We start from the raw sequence: 23,873 nt of genomic DNA, 5'->3' as shown, positions 1-23,873 counted from the left end.
GGACCGGAGGGTGTGTTCCAACTATCGTGGGATCACACTCCTCAGCCTTCCCGGTAAGGTTTATTCAGGTGTACTGGAGAGGAGGCTACGTCGGATAGTCGAACCTCGGATTCAGGAGGAACAGTGTGGTTTTCGTCCTGGTCGCGGAACTGTGGACCAGCTCTGTACTCTCGGCGGGGTTCTTGAGGGTGCATGGGAGTTTGCCCAACCAGTCTATATGTGCTTTGTGGACTTGGAGAAGGCATTCGACCGTGTCCCTCGGGAACTCCTGTGGGGAGTGCTCAGAGAGTATGGGGTATCGGACTGTCTTATTGTGGCGGTCCGTTCCCTGTACGATCAGTGCCAGAGCTTGGTTCGCATTGCCGGCAGTAAGTCGAACACATTTCCAGTGAGGGTTGGACTCCGCCAAGGCTGTCCTTTGTCACCGATTCTGTTCATAACTTTTATGGACAGAATTTCTAGGCGCAGTCAAGGCGTTGAGGGGTTCCGGTTTGGTAACCGCAGGATTAGGTCTCTGCTTTTTGCAGATGATGTGGTCCTGATGGCTTCATCTGACCGGGATCTTCAGCTCTCGCTGGATCGGTTCGCAGCCGAGTGTGAAGCGACCGGAATGAGAATCAGCACCTCCAAGTCCGAGTCCATGGTTCTCGCCCGGAAAAGGGTGGAGTGCCATCTCCGGGTTGGGGAGGAGACCCTGCCCCAAGTGGAGGAGTTCAAGTACCTAGGAGTCTTGTTCACGAGTGAGGGAAGAGTGGATCGTGAGATCGACAGGCGGATCGGTGCGGCGTGTTCAGTAATGCGGACGTTGTACCGATCCGTTGTGGTGAAGAAGGAGCTGAGCCGGAAGGCAAAGCTCTCAATTTACCGGTCGATCTACGTTCCCATCCTCACCTATGGTCATGAGCTTTGGGTCATGACCGAAAGGATAAGATCACGGGTACAAGCGGCCGAAATGAGTTTCCTCCGCCGTGTGGCGGGGCTCTCCCTTAGAGATAGGGTGAGAAGCTCTGCCATCCGGGAGGAACTCAAAGTAAAGCCGCTGCTCCTCCACATCGAGAGGAGCCAGATGAGGTGGTTCGGGCATCTGGTCAGGATGCCACCCGAACGCCTCCCTAGGGAGGTGTTTAGGGCACGTCCAACTGGTAGGAGGCCACGGGGAAGACCCAGGACACGTTGGGAAGACTATGTCTCCCGGCTGGCCTGGGAACGCCTCGGGATCCCCCGGGAAGAGCTAGACGAAGTGGCTGGGGAGAGGGAAGTCTGGGTTTCCCTGCTTAGGCTGTTGCCCCCGCGACCCGACCTCGGATAAGCGGAAGATGATGGATGGATGCCGTAGACCATGGATGTGGCCGTTCCCTGGTCGTCTGCCACGCCAGGTGCAGCGGCGTTCAACGCTGTATTCAGGATCAGTTGGTCTGGCATCCCACCGCCAAGTCCGCCCCCCACCCTCCCATGACTCTTGATCTTGCTTTGTTTTTTGCTTTTGTGGACATCTGGTATCTGTCCTTAAGGAGGTAGCTCTGTCATGTTCCGTGGTCCGGATCATGTTTTTGTATTTTCTGTTTGTTTTGGACTCCTTTAATTCATGTTTGTTTTTGGTTGCCATGGTTACTCATCGTGTTCACCTGTCTCTGATTAGTGCTCGCCCGCTCACCTGCTTCCCGAGCACTAATCAGAGGCAGTATTTAAAGGCCTACTGAAACCCACTACTATCAACCACGCAGTCTGATAGTTTGTATATCAATGATGAAATATTAACATTGTAACACATGCCAATACGGCTTTTTTAGTTTACTAAATTGCAATTTTAAATTTCCCGCGGAGTATCTTGTTGAAAACGTCGCGGAATGATGATGCGTGCGCGAGATGTCACGGACCACTCTTTTCATCACGCAATTACACGGTAATCTGTGTTGCTGAATCTTTTGCAATTTGTTCAATTAATAATGGAGAAGTCAAAGTAGAAAGATGGAGTTGGAAAGCTTTAGCCTTTAGCCACACAAACACACGGTGATTCCTTGTTTAAAATTCCCGGAGGTGAAGCTTTACTATGGATCAGAGCGGTCAAGCGAACATGGTTCCCGACCACTTGTCAACCGGCAGGTTTCGGTGAGAAAATTGTGGTAAAAAGTCGCCTCTAGCAACACAATAGAAAGATAAGGGATTTCCCAGAATTATCCTAGTAAATGTGTTTAAAACATCTGAATTCTGTCCCAATGCAATCGCCTTTTTTATTTTTTCAACTTTATATCCTTTTTTTTTTTTTTTCTAGTCCTTCGCTATCAATATCATCATCCACAAATCTTTCATCCTCGCTCAAATTAATGGGGAAATTGTCGTTTTCTCAGTCCGAATAGCTCTTGCTGCTGGAGGCTCTCATTAAAAACAATGTGAGGACGTGAGGAGCCCTCACACCGGTGACGTCATCGCCTGCGACTTCCGGTACAGGCAAGGCTTTTTTATCACCACCAAAAGTTGCGAACTTTATCGTCGATGTTATCTACTAAATCCATCCATCCATCCATCTTCTGCCTATCCGAGGTCTGGTTGCGGGGGCAGCAGCCTAAGCAGGGAAGCCCAGACTTCCCTCTCCCCTGCCACCTCGTCTACCTCTTCCCGGGGGATCCCGAGGCGTTCCCAGGCCAGCCGGGAGACATAGTATTCCCAACGTATCCTGGGTCTTCCCCGTGGCCTCCTACCGGCTGGGCGTGCCCTAAACACCTCTCTAGGGAGGCGTTCGGGTGGCATCCTTGTACCCGTGATCTTATCCTTTCGGTCATGACCCAAAGCTCATGACCATAGGTGAGGATGGGAACGTAGATCGACCGGTAAATTGAGAGCTTTGCCTTCCGGCTCAGCTCCTTCTTCACCACAACGGATCGGTACAACGTCCGCATTACTGAAGACGCCGCACCGATCCGCCTGTCGATTTCATGATCCACTCTTCCCCCACTCGTGAACAAGACTCCTAGGTACTTGAACTCCTCCACTTGGGGCAGGGTCTCCTCCCCAACCCGGAGATGGCACTCCACCCTTTTTTCAGCAAAAAATAAGGCAATATCCCGGAATGATTAAGTATGACTCATAGAATGGACCTGCTATCCCCGTTTAAATAAGAAAATCTCATTTTAGTAGAAATTAAGCTTGTCTTTGCCAGTCGGTCGGCCTGGCCTTGTGGTCAAACTTGGGATTGCCACAAAGCACATTTTAAAGATATTCAACTCTACTGCCACCCCCAATTTGTCACGTTTCATGTGTCAGGTAAATCCCCTTTCTACTGTACCCCGTCTTATTTAATTTTTTCGTTTTTGATATGCAGAATGCTGTGAACACTTCTGTCCCCCAGGGTGGTGATGACAGCTGAGATGTCCCCCTTCTTTCTTGCAGGCGAGGACGACGACGACGACGAGTGCGGCGAGGAGAAGCTGCCGTCGTGCTTCGACTACGTCATGCACTTCCTCACCGTCTTCTGGAAGGTTCTGTTCGCCTTCGTGCCGCCCACAGATTACTGGAACGGCTGGGCGTGCTTTGTGGTGTCCATCTGCATGATCGGGCTGCTCACCGCCATCATCGGTACGGCCGACACTGCAGGGTGTGTGTCTTTGTGCGTTAGTGACACACGTGTGTGTGTGTGTGTGTGTGCTTGCAGGCGACCTGGCGTGTCATTTTGGCTGCACAGTCGGCCTGAAAGACTCCGTCACAGCTGTCGTGTTTGTCGCGTTGGGAACGTCGGTGCCAGGTGAGTCTGCGCTCACAATTCATCCCCCATGTTCCTTCCACTTCAGGCCTTTCTCTCTCTCTCTTTCCTATTTGGCATCTTCAGGCTTTTATGCGCACAACCACTCAGAACCCCCCCCCCCCCCCCCCCCCCTCCTAACCCCCCCTGAGGGTCTTCCATTTAGCAGATTAGTCTTCTTCCTCCTCTGGGGGCCTTGCGTAACATTTGCAACTCACTGCATTCAATTTGGAGATCTAAATTTACTCCCCCCACATTCTTAGTGTTATTACGGCGCCTTAATAACACTAAACTACATGATTTATTCAAAAGTCCTAAACCAAATCGGTCACTAGGGGGCGCTCCAAGAGGTGGCGTCACATGTCCATAAATACTGCTCATTAGGGCTGCGAATCTTTGGGTGTCCCACGATTCGATTCAATATTGATTCTCGGGGTCACGATTCGATTCAAAATCGATTTTTTTTTCAATTCAACACGATTCTCAATTCAATCAATCAATCAATCAATCAATGTTTACTTATATAGCCTTAAATCACTAGTGTCTCAAAGGGCTGCACAAACCACCACGACATCCTCGGTAGGCCCACATAAGGGCAAGGAAAACTCACACCCAGTGGGACATCGGTGACAATAATGACCCAGTGGGACATCGGTGACAATAATGACCCAGTGGGACGTCGGTGACAATGATGACTATGAGAACCTTAGAGAGGAGGAAAGCAATGGATGTCGAGCGGGTCTAACATGATACTGTGAAAGTTCAATACACAATGGATCCAACACAGTCGCGAGAGTCCAGTCCAAAGCGGATCCAACACAGCAGCGAGAGTCCCGTTCACAGCGGAGCCAGCAGGAAACCATCCCAAGCGGATTCAAAATTTAAAAATGATTTTTTTTTCCCGATTCAAAAGGATGCTCTATTCCAGGGGTCGGGAACCTTTTTGGCTGAGAGAGCCAAGAAGCCAAATATTTTAAAATGTATTTACGTAAGAGCCATATAATTATTTTTTTAACACTGAACACAACTAAACGCGTGCATTTTTAAGTAAGACCAACATTTCTACAGTATAATACGTGTCTTATTCTTTGTAATACCATTGTTATTCTGAAGCTAACTGTAGAAGGGGAGTGGCCTGCGGGCCTGCAGCGAAGCAAGGTGTTGCCAGGATCGGCCTCGTAATCAGCGACAGGTGCATAGATGGCCCACCTGGGCCTTGTTATCTAATCACCTGTCGCTCTGTTATAAGCAACAGCCAGGAGGAGAGACGGGGTTGGGGCTGGAGCCAGAGCGCGAGCGAGAACGAAAGAGAAAAAGACAATCGCTGGAAAGCAACTGAGGGACTTATTGAAAAATAAAACAATATTCTAACCCTGAAACAGGCTCTCATGTCGGGGCTTGGTGGTCTGAAGAACCCCCAGGAGGGCAAGCCCCACACTAACCAATAATAAATAAATAACTTTTTACCATTAAAGCGACTTCTTGAACAGGTGCTGTAGAAAATGGATGGATGGATTAAAAATGCATGAGAAGGTTGTATATTTTGAACACTGTGATTACAAGTGGAATTATTCCCTACTTATCGTGTCAAGCAATGTCAGCTCAGATTTATCCGAGAGCCAGATGCAGTCATCAAAAGAGCCACATCTGGCTCTAGAGCCATAGGTTCCCTACCCCTGCTCTATTCCATACTTGCCAACCCTCCCGGATTTTCCGGGAGACTCCCGAAATCCAGCGCCTCTCCCGAAAACCTCCCGGGACAAATTTTCTCCGGAAAATCTCCCCAGATTCAGACGGAGCTGGAGGCCACGCCCCCTCCAGCTCCATGCGGACCTGGAGGCCACGCCCCCTCCAGCTCCATGCGGACCTGAGTGACGTGTCGACAGCCTGTTTTCACGTCCGCTTTCCCACAATATAAACAGCGAGCCTACTAAATGACATTATAACTGTAGCATGATCGAGGGCGAGTCCTTGGTTTCTTATGTGGGTTTATTGTTAGGCAGTTTCATTAAAAGGGAACATTATCACAATTTCAGAAGGGTTAAAACCAATGAAAATCAGTTCCCAGTGGCTTATTTTATTTTTCGAAATTTTTTTCAAAATTTTACCTGTCCCGGAATATCCCTAAAAAAAGCTTTAAAGCGCTTGATTTTCGCTATTTGCTTAAGCCACTGTCCATTTCCCTGTGACGTCACATAGCGATTCCTATACAAACAATGGCGAATAGCACAGCAAGATACACCGACTTTAGCTCGGATTCAGATTCGGATTTCAGCAGCTTAAGCGATTCAACAGATTAAGCATGTATTGAAACAGATGGTTGGAGTATGGATGCAGATAGCGAAAACGAAATTGAAGAAGAAACTGAAGCTATTGAGCGAATAGCTATTGACGCTATTCGGCCATCTTTGCGTTAGCATCGCCGGTAAAATGTGCAGACCAACCGATCAGGACTTTTGCATTGACACTGGATCAACTTAAATCCATCGATTGGTAAGTGTTTGTTTCGCATTAAATGTGGGTGGAAGGAAACGCTGGATGTAAATATAATTTCAAATGTACATACAGGTAGCCTATATAGGATGTTAGCATCGATTAGCTTGCAGTCATGCCGCGACCAAATATGTCTGATTAGCACATAAGTCAATAACATCAACAAGACCCACCTTTGTGATTTCGTTGACTTTATCGTTGGGAATGCATCTGCTTTGAGTGTCACAGGATATCCAGACATTGTTGTCATCTCTTTGCCATCTCTGTCGTAGCATCGCCGGTAAAAACCAAACGGGGGACTTTTGGATCTCTTGACACTGGAGCAACTTAAATCTCTCGATTGCTAAGTGTTTGTTTGGCATTAAATGTGGATGGAGGGAAAGGTTATATTGACGTTTACATAGGTCCGGTGATAATGTTCCCCTTTAACGTCCTCTCAGTGCAGTAACAACACACAACAACAGCAGTCACGTTTTCGTCTACCGTAAAGCTGGCCGTCTGCTGTAAACAGCAATGTTGTGACATTCTTAAACAGGACAAAACTGCCATCTACTGTACATGCATATGTGACAGTAACATCTGCGGCAGGTTTCACCAACATTTTTGAAACCAAGAGCTACTTCTTGCGTACTGATTAATGCGAAGGGCTACCAGTTTGATACACACTTAAATAAATTGCCAGAAAAAGCCAATTTGCTCAATTTATCTTTAACTCTATGTCATTATTAATAATTAATTATATTTATCTTTGTGGAAACACTGATCATCTTAATGATTTCGCACAATAAATAAATATTTTTGATGTCATGTTTTAAATAGGTTAAAATGCAATCTGCATTTTTCTAGCTGTAAATATACTCCTCCCCTCTTAACCACGCCCCCGACAACGCCACGCCCCCACCTCCCGAAATCGGCGGTCTCAAGGTTGGCAAGTATTCAATACATAGGATTTCACCAGGATTTTTGTTAAAAGCTTTTAAAATTGTAAAGGACAATGTTTTATCAACTGATTGCAATAATGTAAATTTGTTTAAACTATTAAACGAACCAAAAATATGACTTATTTTATCTTTGTGAAATATTGGACACAGTGTGTTGTCAAGCTTATGAGATGTGATGCAAGTGTAAGCCACTGTGACACTATTGTTTTTTTGTTTTTTTTTATAAATGTCTAATGATAATGTCAATGAGGGATTTTTAATCACTGCTATGCTGAAATTATAACTAATATTGATACTGTTGTTGATAATATTCATTTTTGTTTCACTACTTTTGGTTTGTTCTGTGTCGTGTTTGTGTCTTCTCTCAATTTCTCTGTTTATTGCAGTTCTGAGTGTTGCTGGGTCAGGTTTGGTTTTGGAATTGGATTGCATTGTTATGGTATTGCTGTGTATTTTTTTGTTGGATTGATAAAAAAAAAATTTTTTAAATTAAAAAAAAAAATTTTTTTTTAATGAGAATCAATTCTGAATAGCACAACGTGAGAATCACGATTCAATTTCGAATCAGTTTTTTCCCACACCCCTACTGCTCATGCAAAGGGCATACCTCTTGTTCCGTTTGTCATACATTTGTTTCTGCGGTCCCAAGTCAACAAAAGTCCAATAAAACTAAAAAACTACATCTAAAGATATTTTGACGTTATCAAATATTCGAGTGAGAAATTAAGATAACCTCCGTCCAATGAAACTAAAATCAAATAAAACTACATCTAAAAATAACATTTTAACGTTATTGATTGGCATACTAGTGGGAAAAGAAGGCAATACAACTAAAATCAAGTAAAACTACACCCAAAGATCCATCCATCCATCCTTTTTCTACCGCTTATTCCCATTGGAGTTGCGGGGGGGCGCTGGAACCTATCTCAGCTACAAACGAGCTGAAGGCGGGGTACTCCCTGGACAAGTCGCCACCTCATCACAGACACCCAAAGATAATATTTAAATGTTATTAAATGGCATGTGAGTGGGAAAAGAAGGTAACCTATGTCCAATAAAACTAAAATCAAGTAAAACTATACCCAAAGATAATGTTTAAATGTTATTAAATGGCATTCCAGTGGGAAAATAAGATAACCCCCATCTAATAAAACTAAAATCAAGTAAAACTTAATTTAAAGATAACATGTTAATGTTATTAAATGGGATACAAGGGGAAAATGAAGGTAACCTATGTGCAATAAAACTTAAAATCAAGCAAAACTAAAATCAAGTAAAACTATACCCAACGATAGTGTTTAAATGTTATTAAATGGCATGCGAGTGGGAAAAGAAGGTTACCTCTGTCCAATAAAACTAAAATCAAGTAAAACTACACCCAAAGATAATATTTAAATGTTATTAAATGGCATACCAGTGGGAAAAGAAAGGTAACCCCTGTCCAATAAAACTAAAATCAAGTAAAACTACATTTAAGGTATTATGTTAATTTTATTAAGTGGGATACCAGTGGGAAAAGAAGGTAACCTATGTGCAATAAAACTAAAATCAAGTAAAACTATACCCAAAGATAATGTTTAAATGTTATTAAATGGCCTACCAGTGGGAAAATAAGGCAACCCCCATACAATGAAACTAAAATCAAGTAAAACTACATTTACAGATAACATGTCAATGTTATTAAATGAGATACAAGTGGGAAATGAAGGTAACCTATGTGCAATAAAACTGAAATCAAGTGAAACTATACCCAACAATAATGTTTAAATGTTATTAAATGGCATGCGAGTGGGAAAAGAAGGTTACCTCAGTCCGATAAAACTAAAATCAAGTAAAACTACACCCAAAGATAATATTTAAATGTTATTAGATGGCATACCAGTAGGAAAAGAAGGTGACCCCCATCCAATAAAACAAAAATTAAGTAAAACTACATCCAAATATAATATTTTAACCTAATTAAATGGCATACCATTTGGAAAAGATGGTAACCTCTGCCCAATTAAACTAAAATCGAGTAAAACTACTCCCAAAGAAACTTTTAGCGTTATAAAATGGCATACCAGTGGGAAAAGAAGGTGACCTCCGTCCAATAAAACTAAAATCGAGTAAAACTACATCCAAAGATAATATTTTAACCTATTAAAATGGCATACCAGTGGGAAAAGAAGGTAACCTCCACCCAATTAAACTAAAATCGAGTAAAACTACACCCAAAGAAACTTTTAGCGTTATAAAATGGCATACCAGTGGGAAAAGAAGGTGACCTCCGTCCAGTAAAACTATATCCAAAGATACTATTTTAACTTAATTAAATGGCATACCAGTGGGAAAAGAAGGTAACCTCCGTCCAATAAAACTAAAATCAAGTAAAACTACATCCAAAGATAATATTTAAATGTTATTAAATGGCATACCAGTGGGAAAAGAAGGTAACATCTGTCTAATAAAACTAAAATCGAGTAAAACTACATCCAAAGATAACATGTTAATGTTATTAAATGGCATAGGAGTGGGAAAAGAAGGTAACCTCCGTCCAATAAAACTAAAATCAAGTAAAACTACATCCAAAGATAATATTTTAACCTAATTAAATGGCATACCAGTGGGAAAAGAAGGTAACCTCCGTCCAATAAAACTAAAATCAAGTAAAACTACATCCAAGGATAATATTTTAACCTGCTTAAATGGCATACCAGTGGGAAAAGAAGGTAACCTCCTTGCAGAGAAACTAAAATCAGGTAAAACTACATCCAAAGATAACATTTCAGCGTTATTAAATGGCATACTCGTGGGAAAAGAAGGTAACCTTTGTCCAATAAAACTAAAATCAAGTAAAACTACATCCAAAGACAACATTTTAATGTTATTAAATGGCATACCAGTGGGAAAAGAAGGTAACCTCTTTCCAATAAAACTAAAATCAAGTAAAACTACATCCAAAGATAATATTTTAACCTAATTAAATGGCATACAAGTGGGAAAAGAAGGTAACCTCCTTGCAGAGAAATTAAAATCAAGTAAAACTACATCCAAAGATAACATTTCAGCATTATTAAATGCCATACCAGTGGGAAAAGAAGGTAACCTTCATCCAATAAAACTAAAATCAAGTAAAACTACAATCAAATATAATATTTAAATGTTATTAAATGGCATACAAGTGGAAAAAAGAAGGTAACATCTGTCCAATAAAACTGAAATTGAGTAAAACTACATCAAAAGATAACATTTTAACGTTGTTAAATGGCATACTTGTGGGAAAAGAAGGTAACTCCCGTCCAATAAAGACTCAGAGACATATCATGTCTGACGTAATTCCCTCCCAAAATTGCATATTTGTTTTTTTTTTCGTATGTGTAGTATTCCTATTTTGTCTTGAGAATGAAAAACAAGAAAACAAGCTGCGGGCCGCACTTAGGTCACCAATGATGAAGACTAATAGTTTCGATTAATTTCCCAGGAGAAGCACACATACACACACACAGGCACACGCACGCGCACACACACACCGTGTTATTAGCATGAGGCTAATTTGTCATGTCAGGAAGGCATTAGCATGATACATAGCATGCAGGTACACACTATGTCACAATAAACACACAACAGCTGCAGCAGTGTACACAATGTTGAACTGCACTATGGAAACAAACAATTTAGTCTTATTAGCAGGAGGCACGCACACACACACACACACACAGACATAAATAGTTTCACAACACAAACCAGACCCGCAGTTATTTGGCCTTTGCAGTTCGTAAATCCTGCCGTGATTAACCTCGTTTATCACGGGAAAAACGATAATACTTTGAGGAGTCTGGCGCGATAAAAGAAAAAAAAGACTTTGCTCGTGGTTTTAGGGCAGGATGTAAACACCTGAGCCGCTTTAATTGTGTTTCAAGTGCGAGAAGTAATATGTAGTAAAGTGTTATTGCTATTCTTCGAGGCTGCTCTAGTTAAAGATAAAGTTAAAATACCAATGATCGTCTCACACACAAACTCGATGTGGTGAGATTATTCTCTGCATTTGACTCATCACCTTTGATCACCCCCTGGGAGGTGAGGGGAGCAGTGAGCAGCAGCGGTGGCCGCGCCCGGGAATCGGTTCCGGGCCGCGGATCGATTGGTACCGGGCCGCAGAAGAAATATTTATAAATTTGTATTATTTTTTAATAATTTTTTATTTATTTTTTTAAATTAAAACAACATAAAAAACACAAGGTACGCTTGCAATTAGTGCACCAACCCCAAAAAATCCTCCCTTTTTTCATGACAAAAACCTCCCTCCCGGGACAAATTATCAAGCGTTGACCGGTTTTGCAGCTACAAAAAGGTTGGGGACCACTGATTTAACCCCCAATTCCAACCCTTGATGCTGAGTGCCAAGCAGGGAAGTAACGGGTCCCAGTTTTATAGTCTTTGGTATGACTCGGCCGGGGTTTGAACTCCCAACCTACCGATCTCATGGCGGACACTTGATGGCCACATTATATGACCCGACGGGCCACTTTAAATAAAGTGGTGGAACACATTGAATAACGGGGTGGACCACTTTAAAAGACGCGAATGGCCACCTTAAAGGGGAACGTTATCACCAAACCTATGCAAGCGTCAATATATACCTTGATGTTGCAGAAAAAAGACCATGTATTTTTTTAACCGATTTCCAAACTCTATATGGGTGAATTTTGGCGAATTAAACGCTTTTCTGTTTATCGGTCTTGTAGCGATGACGTCAGAACGTGACGTCACCGAGGTAACACACCCGCCATTTTCATTTTCAACACATTACAAACACCGGGTCTCAGCTCTGTTATTTTCCGTTTTTTCAACTATTTTTTGGAACCTTGGAGACAACATGCCTCGTCTGTGTGTTGTCGGAGGGTGTAACAACACTAACAGGGAGGGATTCAAGTTGCACCACTGGCAAGAAATCTGCCGCCAGACCCCCATTGAATGTGCCAGTGTCTGCACATTTTACCGGCGATGCTAAGACAGACATGGCACAGAGATGTATGGATAACCTGCAGATGCATTGACAACGATTAAGTCAACAAAATCAAAAAGGTGAGTTTTGTTGATGTTGTTGACTTATGTGCTAATCAGACATATTTGGTCGCAGCATGACTGACAGCTAATTGATGCTAACATGCTATTTTCGCTAGCTGTATGTACATTTGAAACTAGATACCCACATTTAATGCGAAACAAACACTTACCAATCGACGGATTTAAGTTGCTCCAGTGTCACAAGATGCGAAAGTCCTGATCGTTTGGTCCGCACATTTTACCGGCGATGCTAATAAGGGCTTTGGACCACTTCATTGGGTACACCCATGCTATGGCCGAATAGCGTCAGCTATTCGCTCAATAGCTTCAGTTTCTTCTTCAATTTCGTTTTCGCTATCTGCCTCCATACTCCGACTATCTGTTTCAATACATGCATAATCTGTTGAATCGCTTAAGCCGCTGAAATCCGAGTCTGAATCCGAGCTAATGTTGCTATATCTTGCTGTGGTAACCGCCATGTTGTTTGTATTGGCAGCCCTGTATGACGTCACAGGGAAATGGATAGTGGTTTCGAAGATAGCGAAAATAAGGCCCTTTAAAGCTTTATTTAGGGATATTCCGGGACCGGTAAAATTTTGAAAATAAAAAATACAACAAGCCACTGGGAACTGATTTTTATTGTTTTCAACCCTTTTGAAATTGTGATAATGTTCCCCTTTAAGTCAACGAAATCACAAAGGTGAGTTTTGTTGATGTTGTTGACTTATGTGCTAATCAGACATATTTTGCCAGCTAATCGATGCTAACATGCTACGCTAATCGATGCTAACATGCCATTTACGCTAGCTGTATGTACATTTGAAACTAGATACCCACATTTAATGCGAAACAAACACTTACCAATCGACGGATTTAAGTTGCTCCAGTGTCACAAAATGCGAAAGTCCTGATCGTTTGGTCCGCACATTTTACCGGCGATGCTAATAAGGCAGCCATGCTATGGGCCACTTCATTAGGTACACCCATGCTATGGCCGAATAGCGTCAATAGCTATTCGCTCAATAGCTTCAGTTTCTTCTTCAATTTCGTTTTCGCTATCTGCCTCCATAGTCCGACTCTGTGTTTCAATACATGCGTAATCTGTGGAATCGCTTAAGCCGCTGAAATCCGAGTCTGAATCCGAGCTAATGTCGCTATATCTTGCTGTGGTAACCGCCATGTTGTTTGTATTGGCAGCACTGTATGACGTCACTGGGAAATGGACAGTCGCATCGCCATCATCTTCCGCTTATCCGAGGTCGGGTCGCGGGGGCAACAGCCTAAGCAGGGAAACCCAGACTTCCCTCTCCCCAGCCACTTCGTCTAGCTCTTCCCGGGGGATCCCGAGGCGTTCCCAGGCCAGCCGGGAGACATAGTCTTCCCAACGTGTCCTAGGTCTTCCCCGTGGCCTCCTACCGGTTGGACGTGCCCTAAACACCTCCCTAGGGAGGCGTTCGGGTGTGAGCTGGGCGACAGTCGAAGGCAGGGCACTTGGCGGTCCGATCCTCGGCTACAGTCGCATCGCAAATAGCGAAAATCAAGAACTTTAAAGCTTTTTTCAGGGATATTCCGGGAGGTGTAAAATTTTGAAAAAAAACTTCGAAAAATAAACAAACCACCCGGAACTGATTTTTATTGTTTTTAACCCTTTTGAAATTGTGATAATGTTCCCTTTTAAAGCACTTGGTAGAGCACATTGAATGACATATTGGTCCACTTTAAATGATGTGGCGGACCACTTTACATAATGTGAAATGACGTGAAGGGCCACTTTAAATAATGTGGAAGGCTGCTTTGAATGGCAAGACAGACCACTTCAAATGATGTGGTCAACCTCATTAAATAACACCTGAGTCCTAACCCAAAGAGCAATGCAAACGTGAATCTTTTTTCCCCCTCATTCTTTCGGCGCCCCCTAGGGAATGCCCGCCTGGGTCATTGCCCGTGTGGCCCCAAGCCAAAACGGCCGCTGACTCTGAAGGCAAGTGAAGGGTTTCCAACCGAGTTAATTACGTTTATTCCCTTTGACCTTTTCACGTCGGACGTAGCAGGAAAGGGAAAAAAAAGCTTAATAGCCCTTTGGGCCACTGCACACATTCCTGAACGTTTTCCTTTGTAGCTTTTCAAAAAGGGAGAAAAAAACTCAAACTTCAACCAAACTAAATTACATAATTGTGTGTTATGCCACAATAATATTATTTTTTTTAGTCTTGACGCTGTTTTAAACTCAAGTTGCGCGATATAAACCAGTGGTTCTCACCAAGTACCACCTCGGAAAACACTTAGCTCTCCAAGTACCACCATACTGACCAACATTAAAATACAGTGGCATAGTAGGCCTAAGTATTCATTAAAAGCAAGGCAGAGGTTTTATTTCACAAGTATATTTCATATTTTTGGCCACTGTAACAGTTCACACAGTTTGAAAAGTAACACTGTGTTTGATTTATAGGAAAATAAAACACTGTACTTGAATCAAGTGATTATTTGGAGTACCACTAGATGGAGCCCGCGTACTGCTAGTGGTACACGTTTGAGAATAACTGATACAGACAATATAAATGATTTGTTGAATCAAGAATCCTTTTGAATCAAATCGTTACTCCCCAAGAATCGTGTGCTGCCCAAAGATTGACAGCCCTACTTTAAAATGGCGAATTCAACACTTCCAAACTAAGATACGCGTTACAATCAAACAGCTGGTGCGTAATAAGTACAATGCTTGCAGTATTAACACCTTTTAGGGCGCAACACAGCATAAACTATACACTACTGCCACCTAACGTCTTGGACTTGCCATTGCAGTTGCAACTTTGTGACATACTTTCAAATGAGACTCAGAAATGCAACAATAAAACAAGATGTATTTGGAACTGTAGGCCCTAAACAAGGTGAGCTTGTCATGGATTTAATGTGTTTTAAAATTCAAATAAGTCTTAAAGAAGCCAGTAAAAACACATTTATCGTCATAACAATAACACGGAAACAACCACATCATACGCGACAATGCCCGGCGACCACACTGCAAAAAGTCAGTGTTCAAAAACAAGAAAAAAAGTACAAAAAAATTAGGGGTATTTTATTTGAACTAAGAAAAATTATCTGCCAATAGAACAAGAAAATTTGGCTTGACAAGACTTTCCAAAACAAGTCAAATTAGCGAACCTCAATGAACCCAAAAATACCTTAAAATAAGAATATCCTTGTTGCTATTTTTAGAATATTTTTTAAAAATCTCACGTACCCCTTGGTATACCTTCAAGTACCCCCAGGTGTACGCGTACACTAGAGATTCGCGGTTTGCGGTCTCGTCCGCGTAGTCCGCGTAGTCCGCGGATAAACTGCGGGTCGGGCGGGTGACATGACGAAAAAATAGATTTTAATTAGATTCGGGCGGGTGGCGGTTGAACCATCCGGAAATAATCGATATACATGGTTCTGGGATCGGTATCCTTTGCCATTCAAAGAGCCATTTAAGACCCGTGTCATAAAGAAAAGAAGACAATAGGAGACGCTATTATTCTGTAGAATGACTGCCGGCAGTCACCCAGATAATAATTATTAGGGCGTGCTATGAAGCCATTGGCTTTGTCGCCTTCTACAACATGTACGATCTGCTTATCAGTCCAGCACCATGTTGTGTGTGGCTTCCACTGACACACGCACACGACTGCAAGGCATACTGGGTGACACAGAGTACACTAATGGTTGTGATATAAACAATTTTAACACTCTTAGTAATGTGCGCCACGCTGTGAAGCCACACAATACAAGATTGACAAACACATTTCGGGAGAACATCCTCACAGTAACACAACATAAACCTAACACAACAAATACCCAGAATCATTTGTATCCGTGACAATTCCTGACTATTTTATACACCCCGCTAGCAGCAAACCCCGCCACCCCCCGCGCGGGGGTGTAAAATATATTCAGGAAGTGTCACGGATACAAAGGATTCTGGGTATTTGTTGTGTTGCGTTATTGTTGTGTTACTGTGAGGATGTTCTCCCGAAATGTGTTTGTCAATCTTGTTTGGTGTGGCTTCACAGCGTGGCGTGTATTAGTAAGTGTTAAAGTTGTTTATATCACAAGCATCAGTGTACTCTGTATCACCCAGTATGCCTTTCAATCTTGTACGTGTGATTGCTGAAGCTGCACACAACATGTTGCCGGACTAACAATTGGTTCGTACATGTTGTTGAAAGTGTCAAAGGCAATGGCTTCACAGCACGCCCATATTCTTGTCATCATGATGAACGCTATTGGATAGTCGCGAGAACGTTAGCGGCTCCAATTGTCTTCATTACTCTGTTAAACAGGTTTAAATAGCTCTGTGAGTGGTAAAGGCGGCCGACCTCTGATGTATTTCAGCGGGCGGTTGGCGGGCGGGTACGGTTCCGATAAAATGTTGGTTTGAGTGGACCGCGGGTGGATGACGACTTTGGTGATGCGGTTGCGGATGATATTATTGCCTATTCGCGCATCTCGAGCGTACACCCATTTGAGAACCACTGCCCTGATGCGCCACTGGGGGCCGAAATAAATCACTGCAAGTAAACTTAGCAGAGCGGTGGTGCTCCCTAATGATGCCGGAGGAGGCCGGGGGTTTGTGGGTGGGGGGGTGATGAAAAGAGACCAGGGGGTGTGGGGGGGGACGTTAGAGGATTTTTTGATTGACAGCGAGGCGGAGGGAAAGGCCAGCAGTCTCTCTAGTGACACGCACTCACGGCCAACAAGAGCATCATGTGACGTGACGCTCACCTACTGGAGGAAGCAGCGTCCTACGACACACACACACACACACACAAACACACACACACACACATTCCATGTGTGTGAAGGTGCTTCTATGGCCAATTTGCTTTTCTGCTCCTTCATCCTCCCATCTTTGTCTTCATCACGTCTTCTTTTTTTTGGTTGACACTTCACTAGAACACATTTATCCTTCTGCTCTTTTTCCCTCCCGGGTTATTCCCTCGCTTCTAGAAGAGTCACTAATGAAAGGGGAGGAACAGACTTTTAACTACCTGCTTGCTTTTTGCATTGATGTTCTTAAGCTAAAAAAATTACATGATAATTAATGTGAATTAACCAGACATATGTTTTTTTTTTTTACAATAATACATGTTTATGTGTTTTAAGTTTTAAAATATTTTATCAAAAATGGACTATAATTTATATATTTTTATTGTTTCATATTTATATAATTATTTTTCATGTGTTATATTATTTGTTATAAATTATTATTGTTGTTATTATATTGTATTCATATTACCTTATCATAATTATATACAACACTTAAAACATACAATAATAATTACATAAATATTTTTCTATTTTTCATGTGTTATTATTTGTTATAAATTATTATTATCGTTACTATATTTTATTTAAATTTCCTTATCAGTATTTATTATAACACTTATTGTTATAAATTATTATTATTGTTATTATATTTTATTTATATTCCCTAATCAGTATTTGATATAACACTTATATGATTTGTTATAAATTATAAAACCTTAAAAATAGAATAATAATTACAGTATATAAATAAAAATTAAATGTAATTATTTTTAAAAGTTCATTTTTGTGTTATAAATTATAACACATACAAATATAATAATAACAATTGAAGTATTAAATAAATATATTAATTATTATATTTTTCATAGAATTATATATTAATATACATTTTTCATATAATAATAATAACAATTATATACATATGAAACTCATATATATATATATATATTACTATATCTTTCATAGATTATCATATTCATATATATTTTTCATAGAATAATAATTATATAAATATGAAATGCATATAAGTATAATTTTTTTCATGTGTTATATTATTTGTTATAAACTTTAACACATGAAAAACCGAATAATCATTATATAAATGTAAAATATATATCATTATTAGGGGTGTCAAATTCTTTTCCTGAATGAATCACGATTCTTAATCGATATATATAGAGAGACAGAGAGAGAGAGAGAGAGAGAGAGAGAGAGAGAATATATATAATATTGTAAAATATATATAAATATATTTTAATCATAGAACTGGCCCCCGTCGTTATTAAAAAGTATTGATTTTGAATCAGGGAATCATTTTGAATCAAGAACCGATTCTTAATCGAATCATTACACCCAAGAATCGAATCAAATCAAAACGTGCGGTGCCTCAAAGATTCACAGCCCTAATAATTATTATACTTTATTTCATCAGTTATATTATTTGTTAGAAATTATTATCATCATTGTATTTTATTTATTTTGTTTTATCAGTATTTTGTACCAGTATGAGCCTTTTTTATACAATACCGTTGATACATGTATAATGTATACTTTGATCAGGGATGAACTTACAGTATGTAATCATTTCTAGAAATTAGATAACGAAATAAAAATTTCTGCGATGAGGTGGCGACTTGTCCAGGGTGTACCCTGCCTTCCGCCCGATTGTAGCTGAGATAGGCACCAGTGCCCCCCGCCACCCGAAAGGGAATAAGCGGTAGGAAAATGGATGGATGGATGGAAATATAAATGTATTTAAATACAGATAATATATATATATATATATATATATACATATATATATATATATATATTTATAGTTATTATATTATTACTTTACCATGACAAAACATATCTGGCTGAACATTAACGGAAAAAAAATAATAATAATACAACATATGAACTAAAAAAAAAAATTTTATTTATATTCATTTCATTTTTATATTCAAATTCTTATTAGTATTTATGTTTTATTTATATTGCCTTAACAGTGTTTTGTATCAATGTAAACCTTTTTTGTGTAATACATTTAAAAAAAATTGGTTTACTTTGGTCAGAGATCAAATTACAGTAATATAACCATTTTAAAAATTAAATAATGAAATATGTTTTTTTCTTTTAAATACAAATAATGTGTGTGTTGTATTTGAATATTTTGTTTTCATTTGGAATAATAAGATAAATTATATACCCCGCTGGATTGTTCTTAATACTTATCACTGCATTATTACAATGAAACATTTTGTTGTTTTTTGCCTGAATGATAGAATAAACAGAATTATACAACATACCGTTTGAAATGAAGTTATATTTTTTAATACATATTATTTTTAATTTTTTATTCCAATTCCAGGTGTAGTTCAACTTGTTTAACATTAACATCATCTGTTAATGATCTTAATTATAACAATACTACACTTAACTCCCTTATCCTGTAAGTGATGTACTGTGAATCTGATTCATTACCTGCCAGTTTTGTGTTGTTCTCTCACTGTACTCATACTATATTATCATAACTGTCACATGAACTTGAACTGACCTCAAATATGAAACATTTATGCACATATTGTTGCATTCAGCATATTAAATTTTGCCGTTTATCCAGCAAATAAATAATCTTTTGTCCCCTTCCCCCATACACAGACACCTTTGCCAGCAAAGTGGCGGCCATCCAGGATCAGTACGCCGACGCTTCCATTGGCAACGTGACAGGATCCAATGCTGTCAACGTGTTCCTGGGCATTGGGGTGAGTGGTTTCCTCCTATTTGCTTCCTTCTTTAGCCATTCAGAGATTCAAAATAATTTTTTTTTACATGTTGAAGCATAGAACGCAATCGTCATCCATGTTGCTTCGCTGAGCCAAAAATGGCGGACACGCCTATCATCCAATTGACATTTCCTTATTTATTGAAGTCATCTTTCATGTTGAAATTGAAAAAGTGTACCTCCCGGCTTTTAATTTAAAACTTTTGCATTTGCCCACTTTTTCCCATTCAAAGCATGCAGCTAAATGCCACTTTTGTACTACTTTCTGTTACCGAAATGATAAACGTATGCAAAAATGTGTTATATTTCAGCTTTTTTAGTCAATTAAAATAAACACATATTAAGAAAATCCCTAATATATAATTTGTATTTATGTAAGTATTTAAAAAGAGTTTGCGTTTTTGTTTTGAACCTGACACTGTAAATAATATTGTTAGCAATCATTCACCCAGCTGACGGCATAACAACAACAACAATAATAATATTAATCCCAATAATAATTATTATAGTAGTAATAATAATAATAATGGTAATACTAGTAATAATGAGGAATAAAATATAAAATAAAAATAGTAGTAAAATATTATAAAAGGAAAATATTTTTACTCATTTTAATAGTAGTAATAACAACAATAACATAATAGTAATATAAATAATAAAATAGCTAATAATGATAATAATAATAAAAAATAATAATAATAGTAATATTAGTAATAATGTGGAATGAAATATAAAATACAAATAGGAGTGAAATATTAAAAGGAAAATAATCATACTCATTTTAATAGTAGTAATAACAACGATTAGATAATAGCAATACAAATAATACAATTGATGGTAATGATAATAATAATCATACTCATTCGAATAGTAGTAATAACAACAATTAGATAATAGCAATATAAATAATAAAATTGATAGTAATGATAATAATAATAAAATTGGAAAAAAATAAGCAAGTAAATAATGATTGTTTAACAATCAAACAATAACTACATATTGACCTTAAAAACACCAAAAACTAAATTTGGAGTAATAATATAACAATTTTAGTAATAAAATAATTTAAATAAAAATGAAAATGATAAAATATTGCAATAACAGACAAAAATTATAAAAATTATAATATTGATAGCAATAGTAAAAAAAGAATTAAAGGGAAACAATTATATTGTACATTTTAATGATAACAGTATTAACAACAATAATTGTATAATGATAATAATAATATAGATTATAAAATAATAAAAGTAACATTAATGGTAATGATAATATTAGTAATAATAATAATAATAATGATAAAACAACAAAAATAAGTAAATAGTGAGTAGGTAAATAATGATTATTTAACAGTTAAGCAATGACTACATACTGACCTCAACACACCAAATATAAAATGTGTAAGCAATGACTACAAACTGACATTAAACACCCCAAATAAAATGTGTATCTTACATGGTTCTTTTTTGGCAGATTTATCGTAGTTTTATTTTCACAACAGTTTTTCTGAAGTTGACATTTTTGGTTCTTAGAATATGGACTCTAAGGTTGTTTTTTTTACTCTTATATTGTATGTTTATAATAACTCTGGTAGTAATAATTATAATAATAAAATAATATAATAACATAACAATACAAATGATGAAATGATTAAATAACAGACACATTAGTAATAATGATAATATTGATAACAACAATAATAATATATTAATAATAAAATAACTAATTGACCCACATGAGAGCTTAATGATTATAATAATTATAATATGGAAAAAAAAATTAAATTATTTATGACAGCTTTACTGGAGTTTTATTTTCAAAACAATTTCTGTGAAATTTAAATTTTTGTCCCTGCAATGTGAAATTTAAGTTTTAGTTTTGAATCTTACAATGTGTATTTCTAATAATAGTTGTAGTAATATTAATAAAAAAATAAAGGAAATACAATTACAAATTACAAAATAGTAAAATAACAGAAACATATAATAATAATAATAATAATAACAATAATAACAATAATAATATAATAATAATATACATAATAATTATAATATAAGACGCACATTATTATTGATAATAATAACAACAATAATGATAATATGGCAGCCTAGTGAAAATAACAATAATAATAATTATATGACAGCCTATTGATAATAATAATAATAATAATAACAATAATAATAATATAATAATAATATACATAATAATTATAATATAATACGCACAATATTATTAATAATAACAACAATAATGAGAATATGGCAGCCTAATGAAAATTACAATAATAATAATTATATGACAGCCTATTGATAATAATAATAATAATAATAACAATAATAATAATATACATAATAATTATAATATGATACGCACAATATTATTAATAATAATAACAACAATAATGAGAATATGGCAGCCTAATGAAAATAACAATAATAATAATTGTATGACAGCCTATTGATAACAATAATAATAATAATAATAATAATAATGATAATAAGCCAGCCTAATGATAATAATAATGATTATAATAATATGACAGCTTATTGATAAAAATAGGAAGAAGAAGAATACCAACAATAAAAATAATTATATGTCAGCCTATTGATAATAGTGATAATGATAATAATAATGATAATAATATTACGACAGCCTATTAATAACAATACAAATAATGATAATATGTCAGCCTAATGATAATAACAATAATAATAATAATATGACAGCCTATTGCATAATATGAATAATAATAATAACAATGATAATGAAGATAATATGACAGCCTAATGAAAATAACAATAATAATAATAATAATAATACGACAGCCTAATAAAAATAACAATAATAATAATAATAATATGACAGCCTATTGTATAATATTGGATGAGTTGAAATGCAAAAATAAAAATATGCAATATTTTCCCTGAAGCTGCCATTTATGTCCTTAGTGACAAACATGTCTGACTGTTGGCGTGCTTGTAAACAAACAAGTGGTGTTTCGCGACAGGTGGCGTGGTCCATCGCCGCCATCTACCACAACAGCATGGGGAACGAGTTCAGGGTGGACCCGGGCAAGCTGGCCTTCTCCGTCACGCTCTTCACCATCTTTGCCTTCATCTGCGTCGCCATGCTGATGTACCGGCGGCGGCCGGAGATCGGCGGCGAGCTGGGCGGGCCGCGGACTGCCAAGGTCCTGACCACCATGCTCTTTGTCAGCCTGTGGCTCCTCTACATCCTCTTCTCCTCGCTGGAGGCCTACTGCCACATCCAGGGCTTCTAGGACCACCAGCCTGCGGGGACGGGCGGTCTTTGCTCTCTTCATTCCCAAGACCGAGGGACACGTGGAGCAGGAGAGTTCTTTGAATGCATTTCTTTTTTCTTTTTTTTTTTTCCTCAAGCCACTAAAAAAACTCGTCTTAAGTCCCCGTTTTCACACACCTGTTAGAAAATCGAGCGAAAGGACTGAAATTGCCGCGTCCGTGTGCGTCGAGTACTGTGAAAAGACAAAAACGCGTTTTCGCCGCGCGAGACTGAAAAAAACGCTTTCGTCGGCCTGTAAAAAAAAAAATGCTCGCCGTAGGGGGTGAGGGGCCAGAGAAAATGTAAATATGGCCGACTTTCCTCTCTTTTTAGCTGAATGTTGCGGCTCTGCTCTCCTCTTTCTCTTGCTTTGGAGACGAGACCAGCGGGGAAGGGGGTCAGCCTGCTTATACCTTTAATAAGGCCACACAACATGGCCAGTGTACCGTTTAAAACTGTTAGAGTGCATAAACACACACAAATAAATATATATATATAAATATATAAATATCTAGGTTCATTTAATGTGTTTGTTTCCAAGAAAGTAAGGTAAAACCTCATAGTCCCGCCTCCCCGTGTGTCTTAACGAAACCCCGCCCCCTGTCGCCAATAGACCAATCAGAATCCTTAAGGGCTTTGCAGTAACGACTCCGTGTTTTGTCTTCAGGATGATAATTGTCAGATCTAACTGCTACAGCAGGACTTGGAAATCTCAAGTTTGGAGAAAATGTGAGTAAATTATCACAAAATGTCTCTTAACTTCTTTTTTTTTTTT

General features: G+C 38.6%; 1 protein-coding gene across 2 annotated transcripts in view; it reads left to right on the top strand.

Annotated features, from left to right (window-relative positions):
* The window catches only part of slc8a1b (solute carrier family 8 member 1b), a 327,899-nt gene extending 304,293 nt beyond the window's left edge, over nucleotides 1–23,606 (top strand). For both annotated transcript variants that reach the window (XM_061911287.1, XM_061911286.1), the window contains exons 8-11: nucleotides 3,388–3,573; nucleotides 3,650–3,739; nucleotides 19,675–19,778; nucleotides 22,806–23,606. In XM_061911287.1, the coding sequence (XP_061767271.1) occupies nucleotides 3,388–3,573; nucleotides 3,650–3,739; nucleotides 19,675–19,778; nucleotides 22,806–23,078 (653 nt within the window). In that variant the 3' untranslated portion in view covers nucleotides 23,079–23,606. The remainder of the gene's footprint in view (nucleotides 1–3,387; nucleotides 3,574–3,649; nucleotides 3,740–19,674; nucleotides 19,779–22,805) is intronic.
* The last annotated feature ends 267 nt before the right edge of the window (nucleotides 23,607–23,873 follow it).

The sequence above is a fragment of the Nerophis ophidion genome, linkage group LG09 (genome assembly GCF_033978795.1).
Source record: "Nerophis ophidion isolate RoL-2023_Sa linkage group LG09, RoL_Noph_v1.0, whole genome shotgun sequence".
NCBI classification, from domain to species: Eukaryota; Metazoa; Chordata; class Actinopteri; order Syngnathiformes; family Syngnathidae; genus Nerophis; species Nerophis ophidion.
Note: the sequence above shows the minus strand (reverse complement) of the source record. Positions and strands in the feature narration are given on the sequence as shown.